Genomic DNA, 27992 nt, shown 5'->3' on the forward strand with positions numbered 1-27992 from the left:
TGACGCGTGGCCGGCCATTGCCAAGGTCGTGTGTATATAAAGGACTAATGATAAAACTTCATTGTCGTGAGTTGCTGTATTATTATTTGCCAATAGGTCCCACATATCGGTCGTGCAAGCGCAACACATATGTACAAGTCGCCGCCGTCTTTACGTTTTTACGGCTGCCAATTGAACTATTGTATTTAAAGTTTTAGTAAAAATGGCTCTACGACAGTGTCTGGATGATGTGGAGGCTTCTGCTCGTCAAATTCTTCCACCATTTGCCATTAGGTATTTTTCCTGCGGATCAGATGGAGAGCAGACGCTTGCTGACAACATTAATGCCTTCAGAAGGTAACATTCAAATATACCATGATACAGTTGAGGAGAGCATAACATTTCTGCATCCAACTTGGATACAGAAATGTTATGCTGCAGCTCTCCTATTCTAAGCTATTACATTACACTCTAATTCGCGGATTAAAGAATCTTTAAACAAATTTTAAACTTTCTTAACTCTGCGTTTCTTAAATTATGCGCCATTCTAACATACGTTTACAAGCTTTTAACTTGCTGCTTGCTTGCTTTAATATTTCGGGGTGGTCAAATTCAAAGTGTGATACTGTGATAACTCAAAACCAAAGGGACGGTGTTGATATTTTTTTGGATTTGTGATAGGTAGGAGAATAGGTTTCAAAATGTAAAAGATTTGTCTGAAAAGGTACATGTAGATAATAATAACAGTTCATACCCTCCACAAATGTTGATGTATATTATGAATCATCCAGACGTAGAAACAAAAGGTGAATTATGAATAAAATACTGCAATAACTTACGAATTTTGCAAATTTTCATCCAATCTCATTGGACTTCATCTGGCAACTGCAAAGATGCTCCTGTATTCTCGGCAAGTAATATTGATTATTGAATATTGGTCAATTTCGGGCCGGATAGCCTAAAATTATGCAGAGATTTAGAGAAAACGGCAAGGAAAATTGGTAATTGGAGGAACCATTTGCGTTTTAATGTGAGATGCTTACATAACGGATGTACACCAGTTAGCGTTAAAGTCAAGAGCAACGTAAAAGGACATAGCGCAGAGAATGGTTACGGTTCGCTATCTCTAAGGTTCGCTATCTCTAAGGTTCGCTATCTCTAAGGTTCGTTATCACTAATTACGAAAAAGGTCCGCTATACCTAAGGTTCGATATCACTAATTTTGAAAAAGGTTCGATATTTCTAAAGTTCGATATCACTAATTTTAAATAAGGTTCGCTATCTCTAATTTTAAATAAGGTCCGCTATCACTAATTTATTGAAGGTTCGCTATCTCTAAGGTTCGCTATCACTAATTTAAAATAAGGTCCGCTATCTCTAAGTTTAACAATCCCGGTATCCCTAAGGTTCGCTATCTCTAATTTTAAATAAGGTCCGCTATCTATAAGGTTCGCTATTTCTAAGGTTCGCTATCTCTAAGGTTCGCTGTCACTAATTTCAAATAAGGTTCGCTATCTCTAATTTTAAATAAGGTTCGGTATCTCTAATTTTAAATAAGGTTCGCTATCTCTAATTTCAAATAAGGTTCGCTATAGCGGTCCTTATTTAAAATTAGAGATAGCGGACCTTATTTGAAATTAGAGATAGTGAACCTTATTTAAAATTAGAGATAGCGAGCCTTATTTGAAATTAGTGATAGCGAACCTTAGAGATAGCGAACCTTAATCGAAATTAGTGATAACGAACCTTAGAGATAGCGAACCTTAATTAATTAGGGATAGCGAACCTTAAACAAAATTAGTGATAGCGAACCTTAGGTATAGCGGACCTTTATTGGAATTAGTGATAACGAACCTTAGAGATAGCGAACCTTCAATAAATTAGTGATAGCGGACCTTATTCAAAATTAGTGATAGCGAACCTTATTTCAAATTAGTGATAGCGAACCTTATTTCAAATTAGTGATATCGAACCTTAGAACTAGCGAACCTTATTCTAAATTAGTGATATCGAACCTTAGAAGTAGCGGACCCTTTTTTAGGTATAGCGAACCTTTTTCTCTATTAGAGATAGCGGGATTCTGATCTCCATAGACTTTACACGTTAGTGATAGCGAACCTTAGAGATAGCGAACCTTAGAGATAGCGGACCTTAGAGATAGCGGGATGTCACCAGAGAATACCCTAATGATCGCAGAAAGGAACCTTCTAAACGAAAGAGTAAGACATGTGAACTGTACAATCTCTGTGCTCACTAATAAATTTAACGAACTATCAAACAAACTACGGCCTGCTCTATACCTCGGAAGTTTTCAAGTTGAAGAATTTGATCACTGAACAACGTCAGACAAACAAATTTAATATTCTCAAGAATAAAACACAGCGATCAAGGTCGGATTTGGTCAGAAACTGGCGTGTTAATACTAGTACACGTGATACGGGAAATGAAGATAAATGGGTCAGAAATTTCTCTAATCGTCAATTGACTGACAACGAAACATCCTCGTTGTGTAAAGGTCTCGGGTACGCAGTAACCAGTACCGGTAACAAAATCGCAATCGCTGGCATTGTAACAGCTACAGATTCAGCAATTAAACAAGCCCATTTAGAAGCAGGGAAATCTGAAGAACTTAAACAAAGGATTAGTTTTACGTTACACCTCCCTCAAATCTCACCAAAGAGGAGCGTGCAACGTTAAACGATCTGGAAAAGGAAGGATAAAAGTATCATCATTGTCCCAGCTGATAAAGGAAAACTACTTAATGAAACAGACTATAGAAATAAGTGCAGTGAACTATTAAGTGATAATAACACCAACAAACCAATCGGTTATAATCCAACAAGTTTGTCAGTTTATCAACAAGTTAGAAACTGACGGACCTATTATTGACAAGGAAAAATACAGTCTTCTCCCTCCTACTGAGCCGAGTGTTCCTGCTGTCTATGGCTTGCCAAAAGTTCACAAACCAGAACCAATCCCTCTCCGGCCTATAGTCAGTTGCATTGGTTCTGTGACATACAATCTCGCCAAATACTTGACTTGGTGAGGATGAGATAATCACCTCCTATGATGTTACAGCGCTATTTACTTGCATCCCCCCTACGGAAGCGATTAAAATCACAAAAAGTGCTTAGAGGAAGACAACAACTTGGAAAATAGGACAACTTGGACTATTGACCATATTATTGATGCAGAACTGATACGACCTATCTTTCCAACAATGGTCAGTTTTATAGACAATTACATGGTTGTTCCATGGGAAATCCTGTTTCTCCCAATTATTGCCAACTTGGTTATGGAATGGCTTGAACAGCATACACTAGAGACATACCAAGGTGTACCACCGCGACTTTGGCTACGCTACATAGACGACACCTTTGTTATTATTAACAGACACGAACAGGACAATTTATTCGCACATATCAACAGCGTCAGCGACAATATCAAATTCACACAAGAGAAGTGCACGGACAACAAACTCGCGTTCCTTGACTGCCATGTCCAGATCAACAACGAACGTAAGGTCACAACAGTAGTTTATTGCAAGCCGACGCACACTGACCACTACCTACAGTTTGGGTCGCACCACCCACCCACTCGTCCACAAACTTGGCGTTATACGGACCCTTCACTACCGCGCTGAAACGATCATAAGCGACCAAACCAAAGTTCCTCCTGAGAAAGACTACATCGAAGGAGCTTTACGGAAGTGCGGTTATCCGGACTGGGCCTTTGAACAGGCCAAAAGATCTAAGACAGACGCTAATAAAGTAACCACCAATGAAGATCCAGAACAAACCACTTGTAAAACCCTGATAACCATCCCCTTTTGTGCTGGTGTCTCGGAAAGAGTCAAGAACATTTACAAACTTTTCGGTATTTCTACTACGTTTAAACCGGTAAACAAATTACGCGGAAAACTAGTATATGTTAAGGACAAGCCTCCGAGAGACAAACAATCGAACCTTGTTTACGGTTTTAAGTGCGGGGATCCGAACTACAAAGAAGCATAGGTGAAACAAAACAGTCCCTCAAAGCCAGACTTGGACAGCATAGGCGTCCGAGTTCTAATGATTGACAGCCGGATTCCGCTATATACATGTATACGCACGCGAAAACGTCCGGACACCAAATTGATTCGGAGGATGTTACCATACTAGATCGGGAGGAGAGGTGGTTTGAACGGGAAGTTCGAGAAGCTATTTGGGAACGAGTGGAGAAGCCATCCCTCAACAAACGAGGGGGCCTAAGATTTCAGCTTTCACATGCATGGGATTCATCAATAATCAATATTCCTTGCCGGCTGACACGTAACCAGTCTCCGATTACGATCCATATAGGAGCATCTTTGCAGTTGCCAGATGAAGTCCAATGAGATTGGATGAAAATTTGCAAAATTCGTAAGTTATTCCAGTATTTTATTAATAATTCACCTTCTATACCCTCCACAGTCCAATAATGATAATAATAATAATAATAATATCCATCTTGCAATTTGGTACTGTGCAGGCATTACACACGAGTATTAAAGGCGGGTCGAGGTAAATTTTGCTTGTATTTGTTGTATAATATAATTATACATTGAAGTCACCATATTCAATTGACGTAGGCTCAACGCGAATACAAATTTATTATGGTTTGTCTGAGGTAAGCTTATGACTCGTATGCCAAGCATGTTCAATGTATAGCCTAATATACATGTATATCCAGGCACGTATATAACAAACTCAAGCAAAACGTACCCACATTTAAATGTTAGTCTGCAACTTCTGCACAGTACTATATGGCATGATGGGCAACTAGTTTTGCTAGAGGTGACAAAATAATTCTTAATTTACCATTTCCTAAGATACATCCCGATTTGGTTTGACTACAAAAACGATTCTCTTATAAATGCATCTACGCACAGTTTCCACCTCAATACACCCGAGCACACAGAAATGTCCAAGCATAGCGAGTCTAAACTCTACGCAGACTGTGTTTTACTACACGGTTGAGTGCATAGCATCATAAGAACTGTGTGAGATCTAGTGGAAAATCGAAATCTGTGATTGGTTTTTGTCAAAACCTCAAGTGTTCCCTTCATCCAATCAAATTTTTGTTATCTAACGAAAGCTAACACTCCCCCTAAAACACTTTTTCTCATTAGGTCAACAGATAACGGAATTCAATGTTTATAGCAAGTGGTAAATGGTAAATCGGTTGAAAACGACTTATCCGAGCACTATTTTTTGACCAAAATGTAGGTTTTAAAAGTCAAAACCTCAAGTGTTCCTTACAATATTTTTCAAATTTTATGTCATTAAGGGGGTACTACACCCCTGTGGTAAATTTGTGACTATTTTTTCTCAAAAAATAATAACACACAGGTAACAAAAGTTATTGGAGCAAGGAATCTAATTACTACACTGGAATTTCAGTGACGCAAGACAAGCGGTTCAGTATATATGATAGGAAATGAGGTACATTCTAGCGGTACCTTATTTCTTATCATAAATAACGAACCGCTTGTCTTGGGTCACTGAAATTCCAGTGTGGTAATTGGATTCCTTGCCCTATAATATACATAACTTTTGTTACCAATGTGTTATTAGTTTTTGAGAAAAATGCAAAATTAGGCACAAATTTATCGAGGGGTGTAGTACCCCCTTAAATGAACGATCACACTTATATTGTCCATATATCCTCATTAGAATGAAAAATGGCCAATTATCTTTAAAGTGCAAATCTTGTGCAAAAAGTTACTATTTTCGCCTGTTGTGTCATACGGTTGTAAATTCAATGAACTATGACTTTGCTAAAGAGCGTTTACAAATTGATATGCTGAATATGACGCCTTAGAGAGCCAATTTTACACCCCATTTTGGGTGTAATAACCTTTTTTTAAACGGGTCCTCAGGTGGCCATCCTAGGTGTCAAAATGAACATGTATTTACACCCATAATAGAGTCAATTTTACACCTTTAGGTGGCCACCTGTGAAAATGACACCAAATTTCTTTTCAGTATATAAACACACAATTATAAAACAGTCACATATATTTGTGGCTGTTTGGCTACGACCCAAGGTCAGGAGTGGGGAAATAGTGAAAACTATAATGTCCCTAGGAATCGACGAAAAAGGTGTTACCTGTTATGTCGTTAATTCCTTGTTCAGTATAAGAGCCCCGGCGTTTCTGATATGGAGGGAGGGTCGGCCGACAAACGAAACTAGTTTCGTTTATAGGACATCATCGATCTTCTTAATATTAAATCTTCTGAAGGGGTGTTATTCCGAATTGAGCGAAAGAGGCGTTATTCCAAATTGTGCAATACTCTATAAGCATAACCCTAACCCTAAGGCGTACCACAACCCTAACCCGCACCCTAATCAGTACCCCAACCTAAATTTTCAGAATAACGAGAGGAAGCAGAAGTGATAATATTTTAATAATGTAAAACACCTTGCCCGCCGACATCAAGTTTACGTCAGTAGTTCTGCTCATAAATATTTCCGACATGATTGGTTACAGGATCCGACTGCGGCCCAGACTGATGCGAGATGTTTCCAAAAGAGACACATCTACAACTATCCTTGGGCAGAAAGTTTCCTTTCCTATCGCAATTTCGCCTACTGCGCTACATCAATGGGCTCACCCTGACGGGGAACACGCTACGGCCAAAGGTCAGGAAAGGGGAGGTAGTTAGTAAAAACTATATAACGTCCCTAGGAATTTACGATAAAACGGTGTTATGTTTTAAAAGTGTAAAAATGCGGAAATGTTATGCACATCTGCATCCAGGGCCAGTTTCAAACTCGAACTGCGCTGTGAACTCAGCAATCAAAACGAGTTAATACTAATGCTTAATATTATCTTTAAACAGCGGCAGAGTCTATGGGTACAGGAATGGTCCTTAGTATGTATTCAGGAAGCAGTTTAGAAGAAATAGCCGATTGTGCACCGTCAGGGTTGAGATGGTTACATATGGATTTGCTTTCCAACACAGATGTTATGAAATATATTATAAACAGGGCAGAGAATAAAGGTTATACGGGGATATTTGTGACGCTAGACAGACCGGTAGCATCAAAGAAACGTGCTCCGAATATTGTGACTAAAGCTTATGGAAGATTTCCAGTCAGGTAAGAGTCAAACATTGAAATAAGTACACAATTATGCCAATTTTAAGATATATTAGTACTGTAGTGTCGTCTGGTTATAGAACACACGCCGCTTATCGTTCTGTCGTATGTACAAGTTCAATAAGCTGTATCCAAATTTTAATGGAGGGTCACATGTTACATATTTATCCATACCAGTGGTTGAAGTCCAATTTCTAATTTTTACAACGCCATGTGATCGTACGAGGGGCAGTCAGTATGTTTTAAGAGTTGACTCGTGACGTCATATGTGGATTGTTTTCATGGCATTTCTCAATGATACATAAACAGTGTACCTTTGTCTTTCAAACAACACATGTAAAAAATATATCATACACATGATTACGTAACAGCATTGTCATAAAACCAATAGACTAGGGACACTGCCAAATCACGCAAAAAGGGGGCCTTTTAAATTACAGAAAAGACACGTGTTTAAAATGTCCGAGAACAGCAAAAGTACAAGGTGCATATGGCTAGTTTTGGGCAGAAATAATCACTTGGTCCTCAGTTTGCATTTGGTAAAATATGAGACTTGCCATTAAACTTTGGTGGAAATGGGACGTCTGGAAACTTCAACAACTTTAGGGCTTGAATGGAAGCAAAATTATTCTGCAAAATGGCGAAAATGAAAAAGCAGTTATTACAAATGACATTAATTATCTCCAAAATGAAACAGACTAAAATATAATGACTGGTCACGTGTGAGAGCTGGTACTCAGTGCGATGATAACTGGTGCAAATCAAACAACAATCTGCGCATGCGTAGGTAGGATGACCGATACAATATGGTGGAAAGGCACGAAAATTGCAAAATTCCATGTAAACAGGGCCTAAAATATTACAAAATGCTATGAAAATTTTAATTTTAATATTCATATGAATTTTTATGGATGATCTCAACCTGAAATGAACAGAAAAGTTTTAAAAATAAATTTCTCATTCAAACGATGGCCTCTCTCTATGTACCACTACTTTTTGTATAAATGTAACAATGGTAGAATAACAGTTATATTTTAATCACGGATTCAAATATTTTCTAGGGAGACTCCCGTTTTAATGTTTGGAGATTAGTCAACAGAACTGGCAAAAAAGCTTAAATTTCCACGTTTGCTATTTTTGGCAATATCAAGATTTTTATAGAAAGAAAAGCCTTGTTTTTGTCAAAAATAAGACATATTTGACCACGCATTTTAAATAAACTAAAACCTTTACAGCCCAACAAACATGGTTTAATAAACTGGTAGTTTATGTTCTATTACCAGTGTTGTAGTCGAGTCCTCGTCATCCGAGTCCGAGTCCGAGTCCGAGTCCTTGGTGTCCGAGTCCAAGTCCGAGTCCGAGTCCTTGCCAATTTCTGATGTCCGAGTCCGAGTCCGAGTCCGAGTCCTCAATGTTCGAGTCCGAGTCCGAGTCCGAGTCCTTATGTATCAAATTCAAGCCCCGGGGTTTTCACCAATACTTTATCATCGTATATAGCCTATACTTAACCAGAATTTTAGTTCTATATTATTTTCTTGTAAATACATAATTTGCTAGTCCCACCTAGCATGCCTAGTATTGTTTTGGGGCTGTGCAATAATTATGCTGAGCCCGGGGAGGGGTGAAATTGCCAAAAATGCTTATCTCTTCTCGGCCTGCCAAAAATCGTTTCCCCCCTCCTGACCTGCCAAAAATCTTTGCACCCCTTTACACATGCCATTTTTTTGGGGATCCCAATTTACAAACCTTAAATGGTTTAGATAATTATGTTTCAAGTGCAGCGAGCAGGGAAATCTGTATTATGTAAGCGTTTCCGTACTATTTTCTAAGCCTTTTTAGAGCGTTTTATTTGAACGGTGCCCCATATGTGCCAAAAATTGCTTGTTCCCCCCTCTCGGCTTGCCAAAAATTGCTTCCACACTCCCTTTCGATCGGTTAAAAAAATTTTACCCTTAGGTACCATACCTTAGAAACAGAGTATAATCACAGACTCACAGTAACTTATTAGGCTTGTGTTTTAGAGAGGCAAAAGGTGCAGTCAGGGGTCCTTTTTCAGGCTCTCCGGTAGTCCCTTAACACATTTGCATCATGCTCCAGTTCATTGAGCCTAACACTCTGAAAATTGTAGGTCTTTAGCTCAAACTTGGAAATATTTTGAATATGTTAGCTCCAAAGCCTATAATTTGGCCCAACTTTAGACCTCCACAAAAATGTTGAAATTTCAGTTCATCAAGCCCCTATTTTGCACCAAAATCAGCTCTTATAGTTCCCAAAGTTCGGCGCCGTACACCCCTACCAAAATTTAACTTGAGTGCCCCAGAGTATTATTATTATTCATGTACATTCTAGACTTGCGTCTAACAAAGCAGTCATGTCAAAACAAACGAATATGATTAAAATCCATTTAACCAATTAAAGATATATCTGAAAGCAATCTTGCTTTTTGATTGTAGGCCTACTTTTATTTACAAGCTGAATTTATTTGCATGTAAAACTACTTAAATTAATCATGTGATGTGATCATTGATCAAGCATAAGAAGTTTACAATGAACGAAAATAAAAGACCTAAAAAGACCCTATTTTGCCAGACTCGAGGAGGACTCGAAGCCGAGTCCCCGAGTCCTTGGGGTCCGAGTCCGAGTCCGAGTCCAAGTCCTTAGCTTCCGAGTCCAAGTCCGAGTCCGAGTCCTTGAAAAAAGGACTCGAGTCCGGACTCGAGTCCGAGTCCGAGTCCCGAGTCCTCCAACACTGTCTATTACTGTTCCAAAAGGCATCATTCTCCATTTTTTAATTCCCGAGAAAATATAGAAAAGACAACAACACCTCATTTCAGCCTCTTATTTCCCTTAACAATTCAATTTCGACTTAACGACTCAATTTCACCAGGTGACTCTAGACCATTGATTTTATGCTACTGCTGTTACGTAATCATGTGTGTGATATAATTTTTACATGTGTTGTTTGAAAGACAAAGGTACAGTGTTTATGTAATCATCGAGAAATGCCATGAAAACAATCCACATATGACGTCACGAGTCAACTCTTAAAACATACTGACTGCCCCTCGTATGTAATACAAGCTCAGAAAAAATGTGTGGTGGTTACCTAAACCTACAATATAGTAACTTTCATATCCTAAGAGGAAACATTGAAGCCTTCCTGAGCTATCAACTTCCACTTGTCATATAGACATTATGGCATTTAATTCAATCAACAGGAGTCGAGTACGTGTCATGTTTTCAGTTCTTCGTTCGCCACTACGATATTCCAGATCCCTTGGTAAAAGCTATAGGTGTTCTTTAGCACAACTCCAAGAGTGTTGATTAGGTGGATAGGAACATCTCAGAACCATTTCAGGTATTCACCGGAGTAGTGCAAGGGGATGTTCTGGCCACATTCTTGTTCATCGTACTCATAATAGAACCCTGGTCTAGAATGCAACCGAGGCTACCGACTCTGGTGCAGTAATACACCTTAGACAATCAAGTCGCAACTGACCAGCAGGCACAGCAGAACACCTATGTCTCATCATCAGCATACCCGAAACGTACATGACAGTCAACTGCAACCCATAGCCACATACACTACTTCAAGTTTACGGGGGAGGGGCTATCAAGCATGTATCCGATTTCAAATATCTAGGATCAATGATGGTTCCAGCGATCTAACCAAGCAAAAAGCACTTACTATCTTTATGTTCCATATCACATGGCAAAAGGAGACCAGGGCGACAAAAGAAAAGCTAGGTGACTTATATACCCCTGTGGGTTCAGTTTGTATTTAAAGGTAGGACGTATGACCGTTCCAGGATTTGAAAATGACCCCTATTTCACGGGGAATCGAGGACATTTGCAGCAATTTTACCCCCTATTTTGCGCGAAATCAAGGACAATTTGCCCCCAAATACCCCCCTATTTTTATCATTTTGAGGACGCATTTTCATTCCACGAGGAATCAAAGACATTTTTCCGAAATAAATACCCCTATTTTTACCATTTCAAGGACGCTTTTGAATTTTACCCCCTATTTCACGGGGAAATGAGGACAATAACGAAAACTGTAGCAGTAAAACGCGGACGAAAGTTTTAGAAATACACCCTATTTTTTCATTTCAAGGACAATTTTGCTCCAAAACACCCCTAATTTGGACAATCGCGAACAATTTTGTCCTCGAAAATTCCGCGGACATTTCTTGAAAAGTACCCCTAATTGGAACCATCATGCGTACACATTGTCAGTGAAGACTGAACCCACCGGGTTATATACATAACCTGTTGGGGGATACCAATAACAATGTACAACCAGATGCTATTGCCTCACTAGATTGGGGTACTTGCCTGTTCCGTAGTCAAATGAACTGTCACATGCACTTATGGCTACCTTCGAAATGGATTAATTGCAATAAAAGTAGTCATAAACAAAGTAAAACGAAATTTTTGAGAATCCTGATATAATTGAAGACCAGTTTGCGTCTGACGCCAGGGCAAAGGCGCGGTGTGATTGGTTGCTGACTTGCACAGCACGGCATTTTTGGTCTGGTTGACAGGACGTCATATACGCAAACTAGTCTTGAGTTCTGTCCTCAATTATAATTTCTGGCAATAATGGTGTGGTTTTTTTTATCTCAGCTTTGGTCACTTCCAGGGTACCGATACACCCTATAAGAGTAGCGACAAGTACACAGAGCATAGCGACGGCATTAATACTTGGGAAACCATTGACTGGTTGCAATCAATCACGAGACTTCCAATAGTGGCAAAAGGGATTCTCACCGGTGAGTTTGTTTGTTTATTTGTTTTATGTTTGTTTCTTTGTTTCTTTAACATAGCCCAAATACTTTTAAGTTTCGTGAACTTTTAACGATGTTCTTCCTTCCTGTTTCTATACTGGTATATCATGCCCCAGTGTTGTTTAATATATTGTAAATGTCATAACGCTTCAACACGAAATAGGATCCAACATGGAACCTGACCCAGGCCTCAATGGTCACTAAACTACATGTAGCTTTACATAAACCACACGTGGCCTCTAGAGAGCTTCATAATATGATAGCACTGATGGCTGAGCTTTATAATTTTAGGCAGATAATATGAAATATGTTATTTCCCGTCGGTATGGCCTCTGTTTTCCCAATAGTTTTTGGCTATTTTATATTTTATGTTTGAAATCAAAGTACAAGCTAGTACAGTCAGCAGTGCTATACTTATAACAAAGCTTGTCATTATTTGTAGCAACTATATCATGTATTATTATATTTTGCCATGTCACAAACTACAACTCACGGGGCTCGTGCATTCACAGTTGTTTGATGGGATCATTTATTTGTTTTTCAAACAAAACATCATGCATAACCAAATTTTAGGCTTAAACAGCTAAAAGTGATATCGTGCTAATGTATACAGATGCTTTTGAGCCGTTCTCAACTTTGATTTCCCCTCTTTTACAAAATTATTCACTTTCATAGTATTTTTAAAGCTTTTTCGATTAATGACAAAATTGCTGCCGCTATTTAGTTACTGGAAATTACCCTTTCAAGCTTTTAATACAAATAATTCCTTTTATTGTTTGATAAAATATGTTTATAAAATGTCCTTGTTGCTAGTTTCACATATTCCAGCTGTTTTAATGGCGGTATTAATCACCTAACCCTTGCAAATTAAGAAATATGATTTAGGATAAATAGTGCCATCTATAGTTTGCATTTAGTTAATAATGAAGCCAATTCTATATACATCAAACAGCCGTGCATTAAGACCCACCAACATCTCAGTACGTGTGCATTTTTTTACAATTACACTCCCAACAAGTAATACTCTGTAAACCAATTCATGGTTATTATTAGGCATGTCCACTAAAAATTGAAGTACTTTTAAATTGATTCAGACCTAACTTATTGGCTGGGAATTGATGAAAGAAACATTTTGGCGTTTAAATAATCTTAATCGGACGTTTCATTCCAGAGATATGGCCTTTTGAGTGTTACGGTTTTATATAGGGCTGCTATAACATGTTAAAAAGTTAAAGGCCAAAAAGGATTACTAACAGAAAGTGTAATTTTAAGGTACTTTTTCTTAATGTATTTATTAACTAGCGTTATCTGGAACATTATATTTGCTTATAACAACATGAAAATAAGATCATCCTGAAAATTTAATCGATTTTGTTGACATACAACAAAAAATATAAGACCTCAAAACCCATGGTTTGTTTGGTGAAACCGCAAGCATGATCATAGATGGCCGCCATGGAAAATATCTCCATAGAGGAGATGAACAATAAGTGCATTATTTCAAATGAATGGCGGTAGTCTTAAACATTGTTCAATCTTTTACGGTCAGCACATTTTATCTTCAAAAATTATTATATTTCATCATGGCATCATAACATTAATCACTACCAATTTTGAGAAATTTGCTCCAACTCAAAGGTTATCTTTACTACATTGAGCAATACACTGTGTGCATGGAAGCCATGATGGTCCCCGGTTTTATACTCCCTATGAAATGGACATGGTAGTGAGAAGTGCACGGGGAAGTTCATGATTTGAGATGGGCCGCGGTAGTCTTAAACATTCTTAAATTTCTTAACATCCTACACATTTTGTCTTCATAAATAGTTAAATTTTATGAGTATGTAAGTTTGCTTGTCTGATTCACTCCAAATTCGGAGATAATTGCGTTTGAACACCTGATGCACGGAATGGTGTCACTTCAACCTGTTGTAGTTCTCATCTCATTAAATTTTTCATTAAAAAAGTTGATCTCTTCATGCAGGAAGGTCCTCTCTATTTACTGACCAAACAGGAAAAAGTTTGGTGAATGTTTTCTGGTGGAATCAGGAATTTCTTGAAACACCCTGATATAGGCCTACATTTGGATCAAAACAAGTATGTACGCCATTTAACATGCCTGGGATTTCTTGTATCGATCAGTTTCTCCATAGACAATACGTGTGTGAGTGCACGCACACAGTAAATGAAAAATCGTTCTAGTGGAAACTGTATTGAGAGTGGGCATCCCTATTATTATATCACTACAGCTGAAGATGCTCGTGAAGCCGTGAAGCATGGAGTGTCCGGTATATTAGTGTCAAACCACGGAGGACGACAACTGGATGGAGTTATGGCGACGGTAAGCGAGGCAAACAATTTAAACAAAAATTGTCCATCAAACCAAAGTTAAGCCAGTCCGTTCCGAGGTCGATCTATAAGGAAGTCACTCGACCATTTCTATAATCTCAACCCTGTTGTTATATACCTTTATTACCTCGGGTACTCACAAGATCGACAAAAAAAATCATATTTTTGTTGTATTGTACTGTTATGGAGCTCCGTTCTCGATATCATTATAATCGGATGGCGGCTCCATTAACCTAACCTTTTTTTTAACCATTTATGAGTCGGCGCATTGACGACTAAACCAGCTCGGCAAAGACTGCCCCACTGATGGGTCAGTTGATTGCGAGCTGGTCGGTCGACAACACGTCTTTAATTAGTGAGTACATTTTAAACATTATCAATTTGATTTGTAGTAACTTGAAATAAGAATTAAATATATTGCAAAGAAATTAATTTATTGGTTTCAACTAGTTATTTTGTGTTTGATCTCGGTTTCCTGTTTTGGCGTTTAACGTCATAATAAATTGGTGGAGAATCTGGGTTGAATTTAATGTCATGCCTACATTGGAAAATTGCCTTAATTTATCTCGATCACGTCATCATTTTTTCAAAGTCTTTTGAAGAACACCTCAGCCATTTGTCTCAAGTTTTAGATCGTTTTAGAACACCTGGACTAAAACTTAAGCCCAAAATGTGTAGTTTTGGTCATAACAAAGTTCGGTATCTTGGCCACATTATATCACAAGAAGGCGTATCCACAGATCCAGAAAAAAATGTTCAGAAATATCCTGTTCCAAAGAAAGTCTCAGAGGTTAAATCGTTTCTCGGTTTTACAGGATATTATAGACGTTTGTTCCAAAATTTAGTTAAATTGCATATCCTCTGATCTGTCTAACAAAGAAAGATGTTCCATTTGTTTGGTCATGTGAGTGTCAAAACGCGTTTGAAACACTCAAACAGAAACTCCTAGAACCGCCCATCCTGGTTTATCCTAGGTTTGATGATTCTCAATTTATCCTCCAAACTGATGCGAGTATTACAGGCTTAGCATTCATTCTTTCCCAAGTTCAAGATGGTAGTGAGAAAATTATAGCTTATGGTGGAAGATCCTAGTGCTGAAAAGAATTATTCCATCACGGATCAGGTGTTAAAAAAATACTCTTGTTACCTTCTGCATGGTCCAAAGTTCGAAATTGTCACGGATCGTCAAGCTTTGTACTGGATATTGGAAGAAAACCTGTCACAGGTCGGTAAGCGCGTTGGGCTTTGCTACTGCAATCGTATGACTTTGAAATAACTCATAGGCCATGTAGTACTATTCAAAATGCCGATGCGTTAAGTAGAATACATCAAAATGTATCACTAAGTTCTAACCAAATTCCTATTAGCGATGTTGCGGCTCCCGTATGCATATGTACCGTAGATTTTGATGAATAGATTTACGGTTAAAAGTCAATCAGCTGTAAAATTTGAAGTAGCTTCACGTGCGTGACGCACCACGAATACAGGCTTATATCAATCAATAAATCCCACCGTTAAGTCTTTATAAATGTGACCCTGAAAGTTGTGCCTCATACATCAATAGAGCTGGGTGGGTGCTGTCCACTTTATCTGCCAGGTTTCAAGGTTTGTCTGCGGTTTGATAGACACCGGTGTTTGAATTGGTCTAGCGTCCTCATCGCTCATAATAATTTTTTATTGATGGAATCGGGGCGAGTTATTTTTTTATTTATAAAATAGGGTCTTTTGGTGATAGTGATGAAATTGGGAACATCATCTAAATCTAATTCCTCCCTTTCCTTTCACTTTCTCCCCGGCCGGGGCTTTTCCTCCCCCGCTCGTGACTATTATTTCGTACATCATATTTGAAAATGTGTTCCGTTTTTCATAATCAAACACGGAATAAAGCAAAACTCCGCCTGAAAAAATAAAAAAATCCTGAAAAATCAACTGATTTTACCACGAACATGCGTTAAAATATAAGCCTATTTTTCCTATCGTGTCCTCGATCTCTTTTCTTCGCCTTTCCTCTCCTCTTTTCTCATCTCCACAGATGTCCGCATTTTTCTCAAAGGTTCCTCAAAGTTTAATTTGTTTGGTAGGCCTACACACCGTCAGTTCGAACCACTGTCAGTTCGAATTTTTAGGGTTAGGCTTAGGGTTCTTAGGGTTCTTAACCCTAACCCTAACGCTAACGCTAACCCTAAACCCAACCAGAATCAGAACCCTAAAAATTCGGACTGACGGTGGTTCGGTCAGCCCCCCAGTGTGTGTATTTCATGGAATTGTCACTGTGTGGAGAGAGAAGAAAGGGAGGGTGGGGCGAGAAAGGGACCGTGAGATGAGGGACAGTCGAAGAGGAGAAGGAAAAATTGGATCAAGTTACGGGAGGGAAGCGGACTCTGGCATTGTACTTGGTAACTTCAATCAAAGGCGATCAGCCGCCCCCCCCCCCACCTAGAGGGAAAGAGGGTGTGTATGTGTGTGTTTCATAAAGTTGTGTGTGGAGAGGGAAGAAAGGGAGAGTGGGGTGAGAAAGGGACCGGGAGATGAGGCACAGGTGAAGAGGGGAAGGGAAAAATTGGAATGATCAAGTTCCCAATTGCGGCACCACTTTCACCAAAAGACCCTTGAAGTTTTATTAACTGAACTCATAATATCGAGGTGGTTCAAATAGTAATAATAATTATTATTATTTATATGATGAGAGAGAGAGAGAGAGTTTTACCGTATCAGACACCTTGGGTAAAGGTTTATACCCAGTCGCCTTTGGAACAGCGGTTTTATTCAATAAAAGTCAATCAATCGTCGCGATAGCGTAGCGACTGAGTTTAAACCTTTACCTAAGGTGAGTAACCTGTTCCGTAACAAACAATGAAGAGAATTAGCATAACAAGCGGCCTTATGCGCTCTCTAATCCCTTACGGTAACTAACAATGAAGGAACATAGTAGTCATGGCTACGGTCATATCCTTTATCCACAACAATCAAACGTACGGTATCTAACAAAGGGGAATTAGCATACTAACAAAGGAGGCACCTTAGCGGTCATTCACCTAACCCCAGAAAAGTTGGTGTGTTTACATGTTCGTTTAATTTCGAAAGTAACTTCCGAGTGAGTCCACACCATACGTAGGCCTACTTGTAAGTTCACTCCTGGGAGAGGAGAGAGTGGAGGTGAGAGGGAATGAGAGAGAAGGGTGGGTTGGTTGGGGCCATGTGTGGGAGAGAGAAGCAAGGGAGAGAGAGAGAGAGAGAGCAGATAAGGAAAGTGGATGGACTGGGAGAGGAGGAAGAGTTAATGTTACGGGAGGGAAGCGGACTCTGGCATTGTACTTGGTAACTTCAATCAAAGGCGATCAGCCCCCCACCTAGAGGGAAAGAGGGTGTGTGTATGTGTGTGTTTCATGGAGTTGTGTGTGGAGAGAGAAGAAAGGGAGAATGGGGTGAGAAAGGGACTGAGAGATGAGGCACAGGTGAAGAGGGGAAGGGAAAAATTGGATCAAGTTCCCAATTGCGGCACCACTTTCACCAAAAGACCCTTGAAGTTTTATTAACTGAACTCATAATATCAAGTTGGTTCAAATAGTAATAATAAAAATTATTATTTATATGATGAGAGAGAGAGTTTTACCGTATCAGACACCTTGGGTAAAGGTTTATACCCAGTCGCCTTTGGAACAGCGGTTTTATTCAATAAAAGTCAATCAATCGTCGCGATAGCGTAGCGACTGAGTTTAAACCTTTACCTAAGGTGAGTAACCTGTTCCGTAACAAACAATGAAGAGAATTAGCATAACAAGCGGCCTTATGCGCTCTCTAATCCCTTACGGTAACTAACAATGAAGGAACATAGTAGTAATGGCTACGGTCATATCCTTTATCCACAACAATCAAACGTACGGTATCTAACAAAGGAGAATTAGCATACTAACAAAGGAGGCACCTTAGCGGTCATTCACCTAACCCCAGAGAAGTTGGTGTGTTTACATGTTCGTTTAATTTCGAAAGTAACTTCCGAGTGAGTCCACACCATACGTAGGCCTACTTGTAAGTTCACTCCTGGGAGAGGAGAGAGTGGAGGTGAGAGGGAATGAGAGAGAAGGGTGGGTTGGTTGGGGCCATGTGTGGGAGAGAGAAGCAAGGGAGAGAGAGAGAGAGAGCAGATAAGGAAAGTGGATGGACTGGGAGAGGAGGAAGAGTTAATGTTACGGGAGGGAAGCGGACTCTGGCATTGTACTTGGTAACTTCAATCAAAGGCGATCAGCCCCCCCACCTAGAGGGAAAGAGGGTGTGTGTATGTGTGTGTTTCATGGAGTTGTGTGTGGAGAGAGAAGAAAGGGAGAATGGGGTGAGAAAGGGACTGAGAGATGAGGCACAGGTGAAGAGGGGAAGGGAAAAATTGGATCAAGTTCCCAATTGCGGCACCACTTTCACCAAAAGACCCTTGAAGTTTTATTAACTGAACTCATAATATCAAGTTGGTTCAAATAGTAATAATAAAAATTATTATTTATATGATGAGAGAGAGAGTTTTACCGTATCAGACACCTTGGGTAAAGGTTTATACCCAGTCGCCTTTGGAACAGCGGTTTTATTCAATAAAAGTCAATCAATCGTCGCGATAGCGTAGCGACTGAGTTTAAACCTTTACCTAAGGTGAGTAACCTGTTCCGTAACAAACAATGAAGAGAATTAGCATAACAAGCGGCCTTATGCGCTCTCTAATCCCTTACGGTAACTAACAATGAAGGAACATAGTAGTAATGGCTACGGTCATATCCTTTATCCACAACAATCAAACGTACGGTATCTAACAAAGGAGAATTAGCATACTAACAAAGGAGGCACCTTAGCGGTCATTCACCTAACCCCAGAGAAGTTGGTGTGTTTACATGTTCGTTTAATTTCGAAAGTAACTTCCGAGTGAGTCCACACCATACGTAGGCCTACTTGTAAGTTCACTCCTGGGAGAGGAGAGAGTGGAGGTGAGAGGGAATGAGAGAGACGGGGTGGGTTGGTTGGGGCCATGTGTGGGAGAGAGAAGCAAGGGAGAGAGAGAGAGAGAGCAGATAAGGAAAGTGGATGGACTGGGAGAGGAGGAAGAGTTAATGTTACGGGAGGGAAGCGGACTCTGGCATTGTACTTGGTAACTTCAATCAAAGGCGATCAGCCCCCCCCCGCCTAGAGGGAAAGAGGGTGTGTGTGTGTGTTTCATGGAGTTGTGTGTGGAGAGAGAAGAAAGGGAGAATGGGGTGAGAAAGGGACTGACAGATGAGGCACAGGTGAAGACGGGAAGGGAAAAATTGGATCAAGTTCCCAATTGCGGCACCACTTTCACCAAAAGACCCTTGAAGTTTTATTAACTGAACTCATAATATCAAGTTGGTTCAAATAGTAATAATAATAATAATTATTATGATGAGAGAGAGAGGGGGCACCTGACCACTTCCAATGACAGTATAATCAGCCCGATATCTATCAGTATTTTTTTTTTTTTTTTACCGTATTAGACACCTTAGGTAAAGGTTTACACCCAGTCGCCTTTGGAATAGCGGTTTTATTCAACAAAAGTCAATCAATCGTCGCGATAGCGTAGCGACTGAGTTTAAACCTTTACCTAAGGTGAGTAACCTGTTCCGTAACAAACAATGAAGAGAATTAGCATAACAAGCGGCCTTATGCGCTCTCTAATCCCTTACGGTAACTAACAATGAAGGAACATAGTAGTCATGGCTACGGTCATTTCCTTTATCCGCAACAATCAAACGTACGGTATCTAACAAAGGAGAATTAGCATACTAACAAAGGAAGCACCTTAGCGGTCATTCACCTAACCCCAGAGAAGTTGGTGTGTTTACATGTTCGTTTAATTTCGAAAGTAACTTCCGAGTGAGTCCACACGAGACGTAGGCCTACTTGTAAGTTCACTCCCGGGAGAGGAGAGAGTGGAGGTGAGAGGGAATGAGAGAGACGGGGTGGGTGGGTTTGGGCCATATGGGGGAGAGAGAAGAAAGGAGAGAGACATTATGATGAGAGAGATAGAGAGGGCGCCTGACCACTTCCAATGACAGTATAATCAGCCCGATATCTATCAGTATTTGGCAGCATACTTAATTGTATTTAAAAAGATAAATTGATGAACAAATCTTTGTTAAAGAAGCCAAATTATAAATCAACTCACATAACCCCTTCGGTTTTCGTTTGGTACAATACACAAACAGAAATTGAGATAGAAAAGACTTTTTGCTCCATTTTTGCGGAAAATGGGTTGATTCCCCCTGAAATTCACTTTGACCCCTCCCCACCTATGTACCTCCGGAAAATACCTGCAGCCGCCACTGCCCCGCCCCCCCATCCCCACCTCCCCCCACCCCACTACTGATATGGTTAGTTTCCATAAGGGATTAGAGAGACTGCTCAGCTGCGCAAGCCCGATAAGTGTTATGGTAAATTCTCTTCATTGTTTTACCGTACTATTAGACACCTTAGGTAAATTTTACACCCAGTCGCCTTTGGAACAGCGGTTTTATTCAATAAAAGTCCATCAATCGTCGCGATAGCGTAGCGACTGAGTTTAAACCTTTACCTAAGGTGAGTAACCTGTTCCGTAACAAACAATGAAGAGAATTAGCGTAACAAGCGGCCTTATGCGCTCTCTAATCCCTTACGGTAACTAACAATGAAGGAACATAGTAGTCATGGCTACGGTCATATCCTTTATCCACAACAATCAAACGTACGGTATATAACAAAGGAGAATTAGCATACTAACAAAGGAGGCACCTTAGCGGTCATTCACCTAACCCCAGAGAAGTTGGTGTGTTTACATGTTCGTTTAATTTCGGAAGTAACTTCCGAGTGAGTCCACACGAGACGTAGGCCTACTTGTAAGTTCACTCCCGGGAGAGGAGAGAGTGGAGGTGAGAGGGAACGAGAGAGACGGGGTGGGTGGGTTTGGGCCATATGGGGAGAGAGAAGAAAGGAGAGAGAGAGCATTATGATGAGAGAGATAGAGAGGGCGCCTGACCACTTCCAATGACAGCATAATCAGCCCTATATCACCCCTTCGGTTTTTATTTAGTACATGTACAATATTAATTGAGATAAAAAAAATACCTCATTTAAACCTGAGACTAGGTATAATAGTCTCAGTTTAAACAAACACATACAGGCGGCGCCGCGGGGGGGGACATGGGAGAATATTGGTTGATTTAGCCCCCTCCCATGCCCCCGAAAAAAATCCTGGCCCGCCATTATTTATGACATGAAACAAGAATACACATTTTATGACAAACAAGGTGGTGGCAGTACACAAAAAAATATGCAAATGTTAACTTGTTGCGCCAATTTTGGCCAAAAGTTGTCTACCCCACCCCAGAAATTCACTTTGCCCGAAATATTTGAGGAGAGAGGTAGAGAATTTATTTTGCTTTCCAAGGCCATTACAAGAACCTACTGATATAATCAAATCAACTCCGCTGTGGCCCATGAATCGCCCAGGGCTGGGGGGGGGGAGGGGTGCGCAATCATTTTGGTGGGGCCAAGTACCCTAGGCACCTCCCAATAATTAATAATTTAAGGGTAAAGTTCATAATTTTAAGATCAAACTCACAATTTGAAGGTAAAATTCATAATTTGGAGGTATTCATTATTTTATTTTATTGTATTGTATTTTAAAGTCAAATTCTTAATTTTAGGGTATAATTCATAATGTAATTGATTTTAGGTTAACATGTATGTATATATTTCAAAACCCGCCCTCCCGCACCCACCCCTTCAGCATATCGCGTCTCGGAGCAGACTCAAAACAATTGCCCCCTCTCTTCCCTATATTCAAAATCTTTCAGAGCTCCGCGATGACCATGAAGCTTGTGAATCGAAAACCACCGCCCTCATTGAAGAGGACTACTATTATATATGCATCGATGCACAAACCCTCTCATTGTTATGTCAGAGAGTTGATATTCTTGAGAGGGCACTCTATTCACGTGGTTTCTTTTCCAACGCTAAAAGATCACGAATTTTGGTGGTTTGCAAATGAAAAGTGTCCGCACTATCGATTGATTACGTAACTGTTATGAATAATGTATTAGGTTTTCAATGCAATCGCCTCGACCCATCAATACATATTATCTGTATTTATCAAAGTACTTGGAATAGCAATCTGGTGAGTTCACTGAACTACGCCCTAATACTGATGGAGTTTTAATGGCGTTTAATGGCGCTAATCCTCTCCATACACAGATGAACAAATACAATAGGAGAAGGTCAACACATATGACCTCCTATATGACATGTTATATGAGATGTACAACAACCTGAATATCATAAAGATCAGTGTTCGTTTGTGCATATGAACTGCATATTTACAATACTAAATATTAGTCGTTATATATTATGCCAAATATTGGTATTATGACAACACGGTATATGCATTGTATATAAAACAACTAATAGATCCTGCTATCATGGCGTCAGGTCATTGGTTCATCATATCCCGTATGTTTCTTAAAATTCATTCATATTTGAGATAAATTTCTGTGCCCATTTTATAGGCGTACAGGTGGATCCGGTTTTTTTGGTCATTTTCATTTCTTTTTGATGAAAGAATTAAGGTTTTCCACTGCACGGAGGCCACTATGTGATACTAATTTAATGCTATATTTATAAATTGAATACGTGTTCCCGATTGGCTCTATAGCGATTTCACAGAAAAGGTATTTCTAGTACAATGCAGCGTCGGACTCTAGCTGAGAGCGTAGTAGCCTAAGTCATGGACTCCAAGAAAGGCTCTCCATACACAAATGAACAACACAAAGGAGGTAGTCTCCTCCGTGACCAGCTTGATTTCGATGGAGCGAAAACAAATTGGCTGCAGAGGAGACGGGTAATTTTGCCATGCAAATGAGGTGAGTGTCATCCCCCTGGTTATGTGTATTATACTTTGGATTCGATTTCATGTCGGATTTATTGATTGATATCAGCACGCTCTTCGTGGTGTGTCACGCATGTTGAGTACTTCAAATTATACAGCTGATTGACTTTTAACCGTAAGTCTATTCTTCAAGATCTACGGTGCATATGCATACGGGAGCCGCAACAACGCTATTGAATCTTTGAACGTATTGCCCTCCACTATATACGCCGTAGAAGTGATGATGTAACAGGCTTAATTACCATAGCAATAGATGAATACAATTTTTGAATATATCGCTCTGCACTACATGCAGGTTGTATGTCTGCAATCTTTGATTGAATACAATACCGATCTTTTCAAAGATACTAATCATTCTATAGAATTACGATCCAGGTCTTTATCCCTGTTCTTTGACATATGTGGTTCGAGGGCGATATATTCAAAAATTGTATTCATCTATTGATATGGTAATTAATCCGATTATTACATCACTTCTACGGCGAATTCGCCATCGAAGTGATGATGTGTTAAATAGGATAATATCACATTTTTTTACAAACGCAGATAGATGTTCTGCCAGAAGTCGCGCAAGCTGTGAAAGGTACAGGCGTCGAAATATATCTGGATGGAGGAGTAAGGCTGGGTACCGATGTGTTGAAAGCTCTCGCTCTTGGAGCTAAAGCGGTGTTTGTCGGCAGACCCATTCTTTGGGGTCTTGCATTGGATGTGAGTAGTATTAACAAAATTAAGACTGAGTATTATAAGTTACCCCCTTGTTTGTTCACGAAATACGGGAAAATATCTACGGTCTGGTGCTGAATTCCATGAAGTCGGAGTATTTGTCATCTAAAACGTATAGCTTCAGAGGTTCCACCAGCAACGAACGGCAAGATGACAGTGGTATTAGGTTCGTCAGTGATATCGGTCCTGGAGGAGCAGGGTGTAAAGTCATGAGCAAACTTAGTAGGGTATTTGTTTAGCTTGTACTTCAAGGCTTGTCGGATGTGAGTCTTTGTATTGTTCATCCTCAATGTTCGACGAAACATTGTCAGCGTTTTGAAGTAGTGATCAAAGAACATTTGGCTGATTCTGGATGGTGCGAGTCAAAGCTAAGACACTGGTCAGTGCGAGTTTTCATACTGTGGACTTGGCCTCTCAGGTGCATGGTGTCAGCCAACTTGGCCGGGCGCCTTTTCGACCCGTCTTGAAACACAGACCAAGAAGTCTAACAGAAACACAAGTCGAAGTGCTGTATACGAAGCACGAAGGCGCAAGGAAAGTAATTAAGTATTAAATGAGAGGTCGGGCTTTCTCCTAATAAGAATGTCAAGGTAAGCAAGCTGGTCATTGGTTTTTTCCTCATAAGTGAATGTATATGTTAACTTGCCTACGAAGATTGTTTACATGGGCTAAATGTCGTCAACATAGCGTTTCCAAATCCGAGGTGCATTAGCGGTGGTCAGAAGGTATCTTATCTTTGATTCGCCCCATTCAGAATAATCCAAACTTGACGATTAAAATGAGTTATCCTGCATGTCTACCACAGATGCGTGATTTTGGGTGACGTTTAATGATTTAAGCACTCGTTTCTTCCATTTACTCTACATAATCTCTAGCCTTTGAAAACACTTATGGCCATGGAGGATACCATTGTAAAAAATGTTCGTGAATTTTTTAATTTATACAATTCATCCAATATGGATATCATATTTATTCCTACTTGCAAAGGGGGATTAGGAATCTTAAGTCCTTTAACAATGTATGTGGCTAAAAAGGTGTCTTTTTTATTATAATGTCTAAATTCTGATGATTCCCAAACAAAGTACAGTGCTCGGTCGTCATTTCAGCTGCATAATACGAAAAGAAAAGCGATATTTCATGCTGAGGATGATCCTGATGTTGCTTTGTTTGGGAATTGTGAAGTGGATGGAGAGGGCAGAATAGTCAACTGCCCTAAATCCATTTGGGTTGAGTTAAATGAGCTATGCATTCGCGAGAAGCTGAAATATGAGTTTCATAATGATGTGTATGCTTTTTTATTCTGAACATGATGATGTTCAATTAGTTTTTCGGTCACATACTGCTCTTTCCACCCACCTCAAACAGACTCATACCAATAAACGCACTAAACAGACTTAGCAACCTGGAATCACAAGGCAGAATATTCAAAACTAAGTGTGATAAGGTTTTGTTTTCAAAGTTTTTGTCAAATCTGGCTTTAGATGATGATCTTGTTCGTTTTATATTCAAATCACGCTTACAACTTTTAGAGTGTAATTCTCTCCTCCATAAATACTATCTCAACACGTACCCAAAAAAATGTCGTATTTTGTAATAACCCGGCTGATATTGTATCCCACATCATGAATGGTTGTATGCATTTCAGAAACATTTATGTTGCTATTCACGACCGTATTGTGGCTCTTATTAGGGTAGAAACCATGCAACTACACCACCAGTTTGATATTTTCAGTGACCGACCCATACAGGCGACATTATTGGTACTCAATCTGATTTCCAATACATCCATCACAGAAAACCCGACCTCCTTATTTGTGATCGTCAGACCATGCAAGTTTTTATCGTTGAAATATCTTGCCCATTTGATGCTTTTGTTAACACATGTTATAACACCAAATTCAATATTTACCAATCACTCAATGAGCACATTACCCTGGACACACTGTATTCATGCAAAACAATTGTCATTATTATAGGTAGTCTCGGAAGTAATAGAGCTTGCGAAATGACGTTACGTTAACTTTAACTTTAACTTCTAGAGGATTATAGATGATTATGTATTCAAAACCAAGATGGGTTTGAATACATAATCCTCTATAATCCTCTAGAAGTTAAAGTTAAAGTTAACGTAACGTCATTTCGCAAGCTCTCTATTCACAACAAAGTCACTTCCGGACTAAACATTTGTAGCTTTTCAAATAGGCGGTGTAAGGCGATCGCTAGATACCTCTGCATTGGTGCAGCCATTGGCTCAAATATTATTTGGAAGCAGCGCGCTTGCACAATTTTGCAGCGATAATGGCTTTATTGTTGCGTAATTATTGCATGACTATGCTCATGATGCTCCGTTTGTATTATATATATTGTATTGTACTGTGGTTTTATATGCAATAAAAGATATGAATATGTATGTAAACACAAACATGCCAAGACTTTGAGGTCCGTGAAAAATAATGGTGTTAACTCTATTATGGTATGGATAAGGCAAGGGCTAATTTCGACCATAATAGCTGTCGCTAAGAGCCGAGTCGCTCCTGCGAAGAACAACTGACGATTTTAACGCCAATTCTGTACGTTTTGTGTTGTGATACCTTTATGCATTTTTTTTTCACAGGGTGAATGTGGGGTCAAACGTGTGCTCAAAATTTTACAAGAAGAGTTTGACATCGCCATGGCATTAACCGGTAAGGACTCTATTAATGTATTTCTTTTAAGCAATATGCTTGATTCAAACACATAGCCTCATTCTCTTGCGCAGAACCCTGGGCCAGGCTAAAATTTAGGGTGCCCAGGCTATCCGGATCCACGTGTTACACTTCTACCAACCCCATTCCTGTAACCTATTTATTTATCCAAAGTAATTTAATTTTTTACTTCTTAATATCCGCCAAAATTCTATGCATCCTTAAATGTAAAACGATTAACAAAAGATCACGGATTAAAGTTCATAATCCCTCATTGTGATCTATGCAACACGTTACGTTCTTTTTGTACACGAAGAATAAACCCTAATTTCTGGTCCCCTGGATCTTGGGTCTCTGAGTCTGGATCCATCTGGCCATGTGGTAATCCGACCCTGCTCATGAGACAGCCGTAAATTTTTCTTGGCAAATGCTTTTGAATATTCCTCACCAATGCAAGGACGGGATGCCGGCCCTGTCATTTCCAATGTAAGTACAAAAATGAAATCGGTGCTTAGGTATGATATGGCGTCATGTTGATGTCTTTCGAACAATTAATGAAGATTATTTGAATTCCAGCAAAAACGAAATCATTTTTAAAATATCTTTATATTGTCGTGTAATAATATATTTTCCTTTCGATGACCAGTTAATAGTTTTGTCATACTGATCACAGATGTCCAGGCTCACTGCACTTCCCGCCGTGGGACTTGGTAGTTGTATTACCACAGGTTATTGATCTGGATCACGTCTTTGACTCGCTGCTCAACCAATCATAAACCTGTGGGAATGAGACTACCAAGTCTTACGGCGGGAAGTGCAGTGAGCATGGACACCTGTGATCGAGATGACATAACTGGTCATCGAAAGCTCAAAAAGTGAGTAAAAAATTGGATCTGTCTATCAAAAAATCACCAATCATATCAATCAATTCTACAAATGAAACTCTTTAATGTTCATACTTCTTCTTTTTCGTTTTTCAATATGAAGGTTGCAGATCAGTTGAGGAGATAAATGCAGATTTGGTGCAAAAGGGATGTACATGTGTTGCTAAGCTATGAGTGAATACATTCTTTCATTTGGTAACTTTAACTAATACACGGAAGGCAGATAAGAATTGTTGCAGTTATAAATGTCTACAAGAAGAATAGCTTTGACTACACTGTATACCACAACAAAACGTTTTACAGAAAGCATTAAAATGTCGATGGAGTTATATAAAGGGTAAAGACATTATCATAATATTCATTGTGTTGACAAAATATTTTGCAAAAATGTTTGCCAAAAATATTTTACAATACCATTCTGAAAACGTTTTCATGAATATCAAACCAACATTTGGATGTTATTAAAACGTTTTGACTCAAACCAAAACTTGCTTATAACATTTCAAAAATGTTTGTTTTTACTGGGACTTAATTTAGTGCATTG

At 39.4% G+C, this 27992-nt stretch overlaps 1 protein-coding gene across 2 annotated transcripts; it reads left to right on the forward strand.

The window, feature by feature from the left end:
• On the forward strand, positions 1-27970 carry LOC140165756 (2-Hydroxyacid oxidase 1-like). 2 transcript variants are annotated; one of them, XM_072189076.1, is made up of 8 exons: positions 1-336; positions 6491-6642; positions 6843-7101; positions 11731-11876; positions 14141-14232; positions 23704-23865; positions 26495-26564; positions 27552-27970. In XM_072189076.1, the coding sequence occupies exons 1-8, from the start codon at positions 203-205 to the stop codon at positions 27620-27622; spliced, it is 1086 nt and encodes a 361-aa protein (XP_072045177.1). In that variant the 5' UTR covers positions 1-202; the 3' UTR covers positions 27623-27970. The 2 variants fall into 2 exon arrangements, with proteins under 2 accessions (XP_072045177.1, XP_072045179.1); XM_072189078.1 differs by lacking the exon at positions 6491-6642 and having other exon boundaries at positions 223-336.
• The last annotated feature ends 22 nt before the right edge of the window (positions 27971-27992 follow it).

The sequence above is a fragment of the Amphiura filiformis genome, chromosome 12 (genome assembly GCF_039555335.1).
Source record: "Amphiura filiformis chromosome 12, Afil_fr2py, whole genome shotgun sequence".
NCBI classification, from domain to species: Eukaryota; Metazoa; Echinodermata; class Ophiuroidea; order Amphilepidida; family Amphiuridae; genus Amphiura; species Amphiura filiformis.

Excerpts from the sequence above, each read along its gene's own strand:
- LOC140165756 (XM_072189076.1), top strand. The coding sequence starts at position 203 with ATGGCTCTACGACAGTGTCTGGATGATGTGGAGGCTTCTGCTCGTCAA. Across the intron at positions 337-6,490 it reads AACATTAATGCCTTCAGAAG|GATCCGACTGCGGCCCAGAC; the intron begins GTAACATTCAAA and ends GATTGGTTACAG. Across the intron at positions 23,866-26,494 it reads TTTGGGGTCTTGCATTGGAT|GGTGAATGTGGGGTCAAACG; the intron begins GTGAGTAGTATT and ends TTTTTTTCACAG.